Source organism: Trichomycterus rosablanca, chromosome 1, assembly GCF_030014385.1.
Source record: "Trichomycterus rosablanca isolate fTriRos1 chromosome 1, fTriRos1.hap1, whole genome shotgun sequence".
NCBI lineage: Eukaryota > Metazoa > Chordata > Actinopteri > Siluriformes > Trichomycteridae > Trichomycterus > Trichomycterus rosablanca.
The window spans coordinates 10,897,522-10,909,957 of record NC_085988.1 but is presented as its reverse complement, the minus strand read 5'-3'; the positions used below and the strand labels follow the sequence as shown (position 1 = coordinate 10,909,957).

Sequence of the window (12,436 nt, the reverse complement as noted above, 5' to 3'; positions counted from 1 at the left end):
AGGCCCTTAACCCTCAGTTGCGTAGGCTGTATAGTGTTGTAGTACTGTAACCTAAATGTTGACTGAATGGGCACAAATTCCCACAGACACACTCCAAAATTGTCTGAAAAGTCTTTTCCAGGGAAGTGCATCAATAGTGGCCAAACAGTGTGTGTGTGTGTGTGTTTTGTCTATATATTGTGTGTATATATATATTGTATTTTAAAGCACTCATTTTCATGAACAACTTGATCATGGTCAGGGTCACGGCGGGTCCAGATCTACCAAGGAATACCCTGGACAGGGTGTCTGGATACCTGTAATGGATTGGTATTCCTGCCTTGCACCCAGTGTTTCTGCGTGGAACCGGACCCGCCTTGACCCTGACCAGGATAAAGTGGTTGAGGAAGGTGATTGATGAGCCAAATAATAACAAAAAATCAGACCAGTACACAATGGTAGGTGCCAGACTGGTTTGAAAAGCTTTGAGATGTGCTGGTGTAAACCGGTGTGTTTGATCTTTCCCAGTATGAAGACGTGGCGGATAAAGACGATCTGATGGGGGTGGAAGATACAGCCAAGAAAGATATCCTTTACTGTCCTGTCGCTCTTGCTCACCGCTGGGGAGTGTAGGAATCTCAGCAGAGCTGATGACCTGACCGGGCGTCCACACAGACACAATATTGGAGGGAAGGTCTTATTTCCGGGCTGGTTTGGACACCCACACAAGTGGAGGAATGGGGGGAGGAGTGTCACATGTAGCTTAGGGTGGCTCTCTGTACGCGATACGGCTATTTGTTGGATTTCCTCTTGTCTCCTCCAGGCAATGTAAATGATTATCTCTCTCTCTCTCTCTCTCTCTCTCTCTCTCTCTATATATATATATATATATATATATATATATATATATATATATATATATTTATATACTTGCCATTTAGCACTGGGTTCTGCTATGTTTGTGTTTGTGCATTGATATTTACATCTATGATATTTAACAGATGCTAAATCAATCCAGAGCGACCCACAACTGTGACCGAACACAAATTTCAGTGTTGGTGGGTTAGCATAACACACCCCAGCATTTTCCCTTTAATCATAAAAGCGGACCGCTTCTTTTCACCAGCCAGTGTTACGTTTCCACATAACTGAACATAATTATTTGAAGCTCCACACAAAGCTGTATTGTGTATAAAGAGTCGCATGTCGGTGCCCAAACCGGTCCCAGAGATAGGGAGTAAGGAGAAACCCCTGTCTGACCTTCCCTCCCTCTCCCTTAGACACACCAGTTGTGTATGTTGGGTGCTGGGCCAGGTCGATAGCACTGCTGAGATTTAACTGTAGAGCAGAACACTCTGAATTCGTGAGCACTGTGTTTTATTGTGCTGTCAGTTGAGCACGGTCTGGTTCTTTAACACCCGAGCAGGTTTCTTCTCCAAGCCGTCCCTGAAGAGCAGGAACACCATTTTCACGCTGGGTCAGCGGGGGGCGGTGTTGAGCCCAGCCGAGCTGGAGGGACCCATCCTAATTCCTCACGCTGCTCAGCGTGGAGACGTCAGGGTGAGTTCACTGTTACTGTTTCTTGAACTGATTAGCGAGTGGTGACATCCAGCTGTATCGAAATGCAAGGTATCAAATTCTATTGAATCCACTTTTTGATGAATTGGAAGCTTAACTGTGAGCCACATTTACATCTACGTTTTCCAGACGCCTTTATCCAAAGCGACTTACATTACAGATACAGTATACAGTCTGAGCAATTAAGGGTTAAGGGCCTTGTTCAAGGGCCCAACAGCAGCAACCTGGCAGTGGTGAGGCTTGAACCAGCAACCTTTCGATTACTAGTCCAGTACCTTAACCACTGGGCTATGGCTAACCTGTTCAAGTCAAGACCTGAACAGACCTGAACAGAGCCCTGAGCTCAAAGCTATTAAAGCTTTTTGGGATGAATTGGAATTCTGACCCAAGAAATGCTCTTTTGACTGAAATTCCCATAGAAATTCCAAAATCTTGTGGAGCACCCTCACAAAGAATGAAGGTATATGAAATGGGGTGTCCTACAAGCTGATGGTCATGTATCTACACACTATGGGCCACCTGAATATCTCCTGACCGCTCACCTGCATCCCTCTCTCTCTCTCAGTACCCGTACGAGACGCTGTTCCGCAGTCAGCACTACGCCCTGCTGGATAACGGCTGCCGTGAGTTCCTCTTCCTGTCCGATTTCTTCATGGTGACGGGAAACTCCTCGCTGGACCTGTTCAACAGCGTCATGGGCAAAACGCTCAGCATGTTCCTGGTACGGTAGCGCTCGCACCCTTACACACACTCACGCCATCGCTTCCAAACCTTCTAGCTTTGGTTGTATGAGCTACAGAAGCAGCAGCAGACTCCAGATCATGCCTTCAGGGTCGGGGTCTGCAGCAGTAGTAGTGATACAGCTGGGAATTGGATACGACTAGATTGGAAGAAGAAGGGAACATTGGCCCACTCATCCTCTTTAGGAAATTAGAAAAGGTTCTATACAGATCCGACCAGCAGGGGGAGCAATAAACCCAAATATCAGTCCTTGGTATCCATCGTATTCAGCTGATTGAAATAATGACAATTGACGCCCCTGTAACTGTGGGGAGTTTGACATGTTCTCTCTGTGCCTGCATTTGTCTCTCTTAGGTTAGGAAAGTAAATGGATTGGCTGCTCAAAATGAACCACAGGTGTGAGAATGTGAGTGAATGAGTGTGTGTGTTATCCTGAGATGGACTAAAGCCCTGTTCAGGGTTGGTTTCTGCCTCAGGGTGTTTAACATGTCACTGGTATTAATGGAAACTCGATGGGTCAGGACTAATGAACGAGCGCAACATCCTCTAAGTCTCTCAATCACTTAACACATCACAAACAGACTCTAAATCACTTAACACACCACAGTAATATAATTAAGTGCCATTATTGTGCATCATTATTGTTTATTTAGTGACGTGTGGTGGTGTTACTGATTCTCTTCCTCCTTTTTGTGTTCATATTGAGCTATTTTTAACCCAGGATGTCTGGAATTAAACGTAAACGCAGCTATGAGCTCACTTCTAATGCTAAGAAGCCACGAGCGACAATAATAGATGCTCAAATGAAAATCATGAGAGTGGAACGAGGCGTAAAGATTGTCATCCTGTCTCGCCACTTGAAGTCAGTCTCTAAGATTAAAAAATGTGCCTTTAATTAGGAATAACGTTTTAACTTTAATAAGCATTTTATTATGTACAAATAGCTGTAGGACTTGATATGTTAGCGGTAAGTGAGAAGCTCATGAGATGGATGCTTAGGACAACGTTATTGGACTTACCGTACAGACGTAATCGCCCATGTCTCTCAGGACGAATGGTCGAAGGTATTGGCGGCCTCTGCTGGCTCTTTAAGGCACTGCACAGAGACGGTGAATAATGGAAATCAGTGCGTGACTCTCCGTACGTGATACTGATGTCTGTACAGGTGAAAAGAAGTGGTTGGCTACTGCTCATGTGTCGGAGGGGGCGTGTGTTAGGTCCGGCCCTTCTGCGTCAGGGTCCGGGTCTGCAGCACTAGTGAAGATACAACTAGGGAATTGGATACGACTAGACCTATTATGATTTAGGATCATAGGAAATGTTCTATACAGATCTGACCAACAGGGGGAGCAATGAGCTCATATCAGTCCTGTGTATCACCTGATTGAAATCATGGAGATCTGGGTTCAAGATTAGCCTCTGTAACTGTGAGGAGTTTGGTATGTTCTCTCTGTGCCTGCTTATGTGTATCGTATCAATGTTTTAAAACAGAAAGTAGGTGGATTGGCCAATCAGAATGAACCACAGTTGTCAGAGAGAGAGTGAGTGAGTGAATGTGTGTGTGTGTATGGTATACCATTATACGATCACTGGTATTAATGGATTCAGGGTACATATAAGATGGGTGACCCCTATGTGTGGGTGTGGTGGAGATGATGACTGACGTGTGTCCGGGCTTGTTTCTCTGCAGAAGAACATCTCCACCTACGTGTCGGACTGCTACGACAGCATCGCCGTGTTCCTCTGTATCCACATCATCCTGCGCTTCAAAGCCATCACCGCCAAGAGGACCATCCCCGCCCTCGACAAGTAACACACACACACACACACACACACACACACACACACACACACACACACACACACAACCTTAAAAATAGGTTTACGACAATGGCAAGGCAAGCAAGCCCTATTTATATGGACACAGCGAAGTCAGCAGCTGTATTATTATTATATTAGTATTATATTATATGATGAGAGATTAGTAGGCCATGATATTGATTCATGATTGGGGCAGTTATAGCTCAGTGGTTCAGATAATAGACTAGCCATCAGAGGGTTGCTGGTTCAAGCCCTAAAACCCTAAGCAAGGCTCTTAACCCTCAGTCGGTTGTATAATGCTGTTGAAAGCTAAGCTGAGCCTACTGTAAGGCTCCGTCCCAAATAGCACCCTAGTACATTCAAGGGCAGTGGTCTCTCACTCAGCGACAAGGGTACTGGACTAGAAATCAGCAGGTTAAAGGTTCAAACCCCACCACTGCCAGGCTGCCACTGTTGTGTGTGTGTGTGTGTATCAATCAAAATAACTACAAAGCTACAAAAAGCACCTCCAGGATCAGGAAGCATTGGTTCAGTATCTGTAAGACAAACCTGATCTCTCAGTTTCACAGCTTACTAGTCGCTGCATTTTTCCCACAATGCAGTGGTACCTTTTTACATTTTTTATTTCCCCAGCTGTACCTACTTCCCGACCCTGACCCAGGAGGGCAGTACCTGACCGATAAATAGCTTCTTTATACCTGCTTACACATACAAAGAGCGCAGCGAATCGACCAGTCAGCGGAGGCAGTGATGAGGAATCTCACCTTCTCAACATCTCAACCCATTAAGAGCATCAGTGATTCCAATCTAAGCTCTGCTATTGACTGGTGGGCTCCCACACAGACATGATTGGCTATATTTAAAGGGACGTTTGCCGAACTGATTCCTCATTGCGATGGCGGCCTCTGCTGGCTGCTGACTGCGCTGCACAGACATGATGAATAACAGCCTGACTCTCTACAACAAAACAGTGTGTGTGTGTGTGTGTGTGTGTGTGTGTAGGTACTGGGAGGCCGTGTTGGAGATGCTGTGGCCGAGGTTCGAGCTCATACTGGAGATGAACATCCAAAGCATCCGGGATACAGACCCTCAGAAACTGGGAGTGCTGGATACCAGACCACACTATGTAAACACACACACACACACACTCTTTCACCACATATTGCTTGTGTTCATTATATTACTATACAGCTATGTGAAAAAGTTTGTGAACCCATTTTAGGTCATTTCACAGCATCTCAGTTGGGTTAAACTCCATCTAGTTAAAGTGTGTCTGTGGGAATTTGTGCCAGCTCAGTCGAAATGGCAGCCAATTCTGGGGTCGAGTCAAATTTGTATAGGAAACTTTATATAATATGGGAGTTGATTCGAAGACCCAGGCATTGACGTGTGAAGGTTCCTGCTGGCACAGGAAAGGGCCTTCCCCAAAGTGTAGCCACTAGGTTGGAAGCATATAATATATGATTTATGTAATGACATTATTATAAGCAGTGGGTTTGGATGTCCTTTTGTTTAATTCAGCTTTATGTGTGTGTGTGTGTGTGTGTGTGTGTAGATCACGCGGCGCTATGCTGAGTTCTCCTCCGCTATAGTGAGCATTAACCAGACCTTCCCCAACGAGAGGACCAACGCCCTGCTGGGGCAGTTACAGGTACGTCTAAAACCGACCCCGCGTTCATCGTAATTACACACTCAGCCTCTCGCTCCTTTGTAGCTTTAATATCAGTCACTCGTCTGGGAAGCCTTTCTTCAAGACTTTGGAGTGTGTCTGTGGGAATTTGTGCCTATTCAGTCAGTGGTCAGTGAGGTCAGGCACTGATGTTGGAAGAGAAAGTCAAGTTTAATTCAACCCAAAAGTGGTGGGTTGGGTTGAGACCAGGACCACGTGTTTATAGAGCTGCTTTGTACTCAGGGGTGTTATCATGCTAAAAGAGAGAGGGGACTTCCCCAAACTGTTTGGGTATTGTTAAAGGCATCATTTATTTTTTATTATTTTGTACACCTGTTAGCAATGGATGTGACAAAAACTATTAAATTCATTATCACATACTTTTGGCCACATAGTGTTACACTAGATGTGACAAAAAGTGTGTGTGTGTTGACTGGTTTGTGTTTGTGTGTGTTGACTGGTGTGTGTTGACTGGTTGGTGTGTGTGTGTTTGTGTGTTGACTGGTTTGTGTGTGTGTGTGTGTGTGTGTGTTGACTGGTGTGTGTTAACTGGTGTGTGTTAACTGGTGTGTGTTGACTGATTTGTGTGTTTGTGTGTGTTGACTGGTTTGTGTGTTAACTGGTGTGTGTTGACTGTTTTGTGTGTGTGTGTGTGTGTGTGTTGACTGGTTTGTGTTTGTGTGTGTTGACTGGTGTGTGTTGACTGTTTTGTGTGTGTGTGTGTGTTGCCTGGTTTGTGTTTGTGTGTGTTGACTGGTGTGTGTTAACTGGTGTGTGTTAACTATTTTGTGTGTGTGTGTGTGTGTATGTGTGTTTGTTGACTGGTGTGTGTGTGTGTGTTTATTTCGTCTGGTGCGTGTGTGTGTTGACTGGTGTGTGTTGACTGTTTTGTGTGTGTGTGTGTGTGTGTGTGTTGACTGGTGTGTGTGTGTGCGTGTGTTGACTGGTTTGTGTGTGTTCACTGGTTTGTGTGTATGTGTGTGTGTGTGTCAGATCGAGGTGGAGAACTTTGTGCTGAAGATGGCCGCTGAGTTTCCCTCCAGACGTGATCAGCTCATCTTCCTCATCAACAACTACGACATGATGCTGGGAGTTCTCATGGTACGACACACACACACACACCCACACACACACACACACACACACACACACACACACACACACACCCACACACACATTTACATTTTTCAGCATTTTGCAGACACTTTTATCCAAAGCGAATTACATTACTGTGACAGTATACTCTCTAAGTAATTGAGGGTTAAGGGCCTTGCTCAAGGGCCCAACAGTGGCAACCTGGGAATGGTGGGGCTTGAACCAGGAACCTTTTGATTACTAGTCCAGTACTTTAACCACGAGGCTACACACACACATGTACCCCCAGCTCAATGATATCAGGATGCATGCAGCCGCCAACCGCTTCTTTTCACCTACCAGTGGCGTGGTCTCGCATGATCTACAGACACACAGACTCTGTGCAGGAGCTTTTCTTCATGTCTTTATAGAGCTTGCTCATGCTGGAACAGGAAAGGACCTTCCCTAAACTGTTGGAAGCACATTGTTTCCTTTATATAATAGATTTATTACACTTGTTGTGGCTGAAACACATAAATTTGAAAATTAGAAGGGGCGTCCCAATACTTCTGTCCATATGACAAATGTGTCTTTAGTATGACCTTGACGAAGAGACCACTGTTCCATGCTTTCTGAGATATGTGCAGCACTTTCTAAACTCCCATTGTAATGCTTGTGACTCAGACTAATGGACACAGAGAAGTCAGCAGCTGTAGCCAATCATATTATACAGTTTAAAGAGGCCAATTGAATCATGATTGGGGAAGTTATAGTTTAGTGATCAGAAGGTCACTGGTTCAAGCCCCAAAACCAATAAATTGGCACTGTTGGACCCCTGAGCAAGGCCCTCAATCCTCAATTGGTTGCATTGTATTCAGTCACAATTATAAGTTGTGGGTTGGTGGTAGCGCAGCGGTTAAGGTACTAGACTAGTAATCAGAAGGTTGCTGGTTCAAGCCCCACCACCGTCAAGCTGTTGGGCCCCTGAGCAAGGCCCTTCACCCACAATATCAGTCATAATTATGATTGTGAGTTGCTTTGCCTAAAGGCTTCATCTCAAATAGCACCCTACATTTAAGTGCAGTGGGCACTCACTCAATGGCAAGTGTTTTTGACTAGCAATCAGCAGGTCATCTGTTCAAAGCCCACCACTGCCAGGCTGCTGTGTGAGTAACGTGGTTGTGTTGGTGTTACAGGAGAGAGCAGCTGACGACAGTAAAGAGGTGGAGGGATTCCAGCAGCTCCTACTGGCCAGAACACAGGTACAAAAGTTGTTCTTCTATTTTGTCCCAAAGTGAACAGAGGTGGTTAGTGAGCGTCTCATAAGATCATACGCACTAACATTTTGGTACGTTATGGTGGTGCGAGTCCCCGTGATGGATCAACACCCTGTCCGGGGTGTCTTTAAAAGACTAGAATAGAAAAATGCAGAATTTAAGCTGTCGCCTCATCAGAAATCATCGTATCCTGGTACAAAAATCATGAAATTTGTGTATCATTACACCCCTAGTAAAAGTACTCATTAATTCAGTACTTTTTATTCACAATGTTCTGCAGAACACCTCTAGTTCTGAGATATTCTAGAACATTCCATTCCTCCATCTACCTGTGCAATGTTTCCTCTATCACCGGCTGCCACACAAGCCTAAAGCATACACCAGGCATAACATTATGAGCACTGTCAGGTGAAGTGAATAACACTGATCATCTCTTCATCACGGCACCTATTAGTGGGGGGGATATGTTAGTGGGGGGGATATATTAGTGGGGGGGGGATATATTATGCAGCAAGTGAACATTTTATCCTCAAAGTTGATGTTAGAAGCAGAAAAAATGGACGAGCGTGAGGATTTGAGCGAGTTTGACAACCACAAATTGTGATGGCTAGACGACTGGGTCAGAGCATCTCCAAAGCTGCAGCTCTTGTGGGGTGTTTCCGGTCTGCAGTGGTCAGTATCTATCAAAAGTGGTCCAAAGAAGGAACAGTAGTAAACCGACGACAGGGTCATGGGCGGCCAAGGCTCATTGAAGGCTGGCCCGTGTGGTCCGAACCAACAGACGAGCTACTGTAGCTCAAATTGCTGAAGAAGGCCTGAATTTAATCTTTTGTTTTGCGTACTTTCGTCTTTCGTGATTAAGATCGATGCATCAAAACATAACACAAACTAAATATACTTTATTAATAAAATTGGTGGCGATCTTGTCCCACTGTGGTTTGAAAGATGTAATGTAAAGCCTCCACAAGGGGGCAATCATGTACAATTTCAGATAGATGGACAGAAACTTATTGATCTCAAAGAAAGTTCATGTTTATGTGCCTGTTAAAATTTGTTTATTTAATTATTATTATTTAAATTTAGAATTATTATTATTTCAAACCCAAGGGCCGTGACCCAGGGTTTGGAGGAATCCTGATTTAAGGCTTTTGCTTTCCTTTCTGGATTGTATAGATGGTTCTTTTAGCATTAATGCACAAACAAAAACCACATAACTGTGTCATTAAAAGGAAATTTCACCTACAATCACAAAAGTTACAAATATCTGAAGTATGCAAAACAACGTCTCGAATATTTTGTGTATTAATAAATAATAATGGACCTTACTGACCAAGAGGCGTGTTTACAGAAATCAAGTAGCACCAAGTATTGACCTTTTGGGGCGTGTAAACTTTTTCTCAGACCACAATAGTAATTTTATCCCTATATTTTAGTATTTTTTAAGTTAAATGCTCAGTACTTCAGTACCCCCATCCCCATTAAAAGAGGTGCATGTAAAAGGTGGACTGGCTGCTATAAACTGTCCCTAGCCTTGAGTGTTTGTTGCATTTTGATGAACTGGTACCCGGTAAGACATGCATGTTGTTATTGTGTGTTACAGGAGTTTATTGAGGAGATTCTGGCTCCTCCGTTTGGAGGCCTGATCACCTTTGTGAAGGAGAGCGAGGCGCTGATGGAGAAAGGGCAGCTGGACAAACTGAAAAATGAGGAGGGTAAGGAGAACCTGTTCATATTCAGACAGGCTGGAATCCCTGGCATTTCATTAAAATACTGTTTAGTTTACACAATAAAGTGCATAAAGACATCAACTGAGCGGCAGTTCTGTAGATGGTCTACATTAGCAGAAAACTACACAGGGTTCCACGCTGGTCCGACAGAAATCTGACCTTTTAAAAAAAAAAAGTCTGACCCTAACCAAAGTCACCAGACCAGGCAGCATTTTTAAAAATCTTTACTTGTCCAGTTTCAGTGAACCTGTGCCCACTGTTGCCTCAGATTCCTGTTCTTGTCTGACAGGAGTTGAACCACACTAAAAACAAGTTCTGCTACCAGCAGGCTGGGCACTTATATGGACAATAATTGCCTCGTCCGAGGGAGGAAGGGCAGGACATAGGGATTCCTCATAACTGCTGCAGTTATGACCTCTGCTGGCTGATTGATGGAGATTGATGAGTGACTCTCCGTGCATGATACTCTATATGAACTCTCTATTTGGTGCAGGTGAAAACAAGTGGTCAGCTACTGCACACGTGTCAGAGGGAGTGTGTGATAGTCACAGCTCTTCTCGGTCAGGAGGGGAGGTCTGCAATCGGGTAATTGGATATGACTATCTGGATATGACTAATTGGATATGTCTGTTGGTGCCCATTCATCTTAAGGTTCTGTGTATTGTGCTGTCAGCTTGAACCAGTCTCTGACCCTTCTTACTTCAACAAGGTTTTTCTGCCTGTGGAACTGCTGCTCACTGGATGTTTTATTTCTTTCTTGTACAATTCTTTGTCAACAGACGCACAAATTTAATCACATCACTTTTTTTTTATTGTGACTGATGTTTGATGTAACTGAAGCTCTGGACCCAGTGGTGGGCGAAGTACGGCCCAGCGGGTCACATACTGTTTAATCTATTTAACAGTTACAGAAGTAAGCAGGTGTTCCTAATGAAATGATCAATTATGTATATAAACTGTATATAAATAAAAGTTCCCCCCTTCTCTTTATAAACAGCTCGTATTACACAGCTGGTTCGAGGTTTCTCCAGCACGTGGAAGCAGTCAGTAGAAGCTCTGAGTCAGGACGTCATGCGCTCCTTCACCAACTTTAAAAACGGTACCAGCATCATACAGGTACGCCTCTCTTCAGCTTAACCTCTGTGTGTGTAATAAACACCATTTATCAGTGATTTAGTGCACTGTGTGTCTGTGTAGGTGTAGAAATGCCTACTACCTACCTGAACAGCTGCCTCAGTAGAGAGGATTCTAATGCGACTTCGAAGTCATAAGGCAGATTATTTAGACGCTCTACTTATACAGAGATTACACTGATTACACAGTTAGCCATAGGCTGTTCAAACCAACAGGCTGAGGTGACACAACTCGCTAGCATGCCAGCTAACGTCTCCCTCTGTGTACTGAAAGCGGTTAAACTGTCCCTGACGAGCCAGAATTTACAAACAAACACATTTATTTACATTTGAACTCCGTGTGTTCCAATGTAAATGCTGGGATTGCCTTCAGCACTGAGGAAGCATCAGACGCTCCCTCGTTATTCAGTCAGATTATCACTCAGAATTAAGGCGCCTCAGTAGGAGCATTTTAAGGGATCTATGAATTCAGACACGCCCTCTTCTCGGGAGTGTAGGATGATGCGAAATACAATTATGTAGAAAGAACAGTAGGTTTTTTAGACAGACCCTGTGTTCAGAGCGCAGAGTGTGAGCACTTGAATAATCAGATCTGACTCAAATCTGACTGATTTGGTTTAATGCTATATTTATTATTCTGCTTGTAGCTGCTGCTGATTACATTTAAAAAGTGAATGTGTGTGTGTGTGTGTACCAGGGGGCACTGACCCAGTTGATCCAGTACTACCATGGCTTCCATAAGATCCTGTCCCAGCCCACCTTCCGCAGCCTGGCCGTTCGCTCCGAGCTCATCAACCTGCACCACCTGATGGTGGAGGTGAAGAAACACAAACCCAACTTCTGAACCAAAGACCTGCTGCAGGGATGGAGGGTGTGGTGCTGCTGGAAAAGACTGGAGATTTAAACTGGTTGTTTTCTATGGAACGATCCAGTTCTGTTTCAGTCAGTCATGGATCTTTTAGTGAAGATGAAGAACTGTGGACTGTAATAATAATCTACATGTTGGATATTATTGTAACGTTAATGGAAGAGGGACCAGCGTGTGTATTTAATGTTGCTCTTTATGTTGATTTATTTCTGACATTAATAAAATCAGACTCATTACCAGTGAGCTGAATCTCAACTCTGTTATGGGCTTTACAGATACGTGATTGGCCATGTGTCTGAAACAGGGTTCCTCATCACTGGGTCAGTTACAACCTCTTCTGACCGGTCGAGGTGCCTGTCTGCACAAGGGAGGCTGATCACTCATGGCTTTGTGAGACTTCGCCCCTAACAAATGAAAAGAAATTATCAGTGGCTCTACGCTTGTGAAAGGGGCACTCATTTGGGCTGGGGGTGGCAGAAGTGATAAGAGAGAAAAACTGTTTTCAACAAGTAAATCAAATCCATTAATGTGAGTTACAGTACAAAATAAAATAAAACTGCAGAAAAAAA

The 12,436-nt window shown here is 44.1% G+C and overlaps 1 protein-coding gene across 1 annotated transcript in view; it reads left to right on the top strand.

Moving 5' to 3' along the window:
- Positions 1 to 12,103, top strand: part of vps52 (VPS52 subunit of GARP complex) — a 22,182-nt gene extending 10,079 nt beyond the window's left edge. The window contains exons 10-20 of the mRNA XM_063017530.1: positions 508 to 565; positions 1,406 to 1,539; positions 2,123 to 2,278; positions 3,989 to 4,107; positions 5,122 to 5,245; positions 5,675 to 5,770; positions 6,782 to 6,889; positions 8,059 to 8,124; positions 9,740 to 9,851; positions 10,864 to 10,982; positions 11,697 to 12,103. Of these exons, the coding sequence (XP_062873600.1) occupies positions 508 to 565; positions 1,406 to 1,539; positions 2,123 to 2,278; positions 3,989 to 4,107; positions 5,122 to 5,245; positions 5,675 to 5,770; positions 6,782 to 6,889; positions 8,059 to 8,124; positions 9,740 to 9,851; positions 10,864 to 10,982; positions 11,697 to 11,843 (1,239 nt within the window). The 3' untranslated portion in view covers positions 11,844 to 12,103. The remainder of the gene's footprint in view (positions 1 to 507; positions 566 to 1,405; positions 1,540 to 2,122; positions 2,279 to 3,988; positions 4,108 to 5,121; positions 5,246 to 5,674; positions 5,771 to 6,781; positions 6,890 to 8,058; positions 8,125 to 9,739; positions 9,852 to 10,863; positions 10,983 to 11,696) is intronic.
- The last annotated feature ends 333 nt before the right edge of the window (positions 12,104 to 12,436 follow it).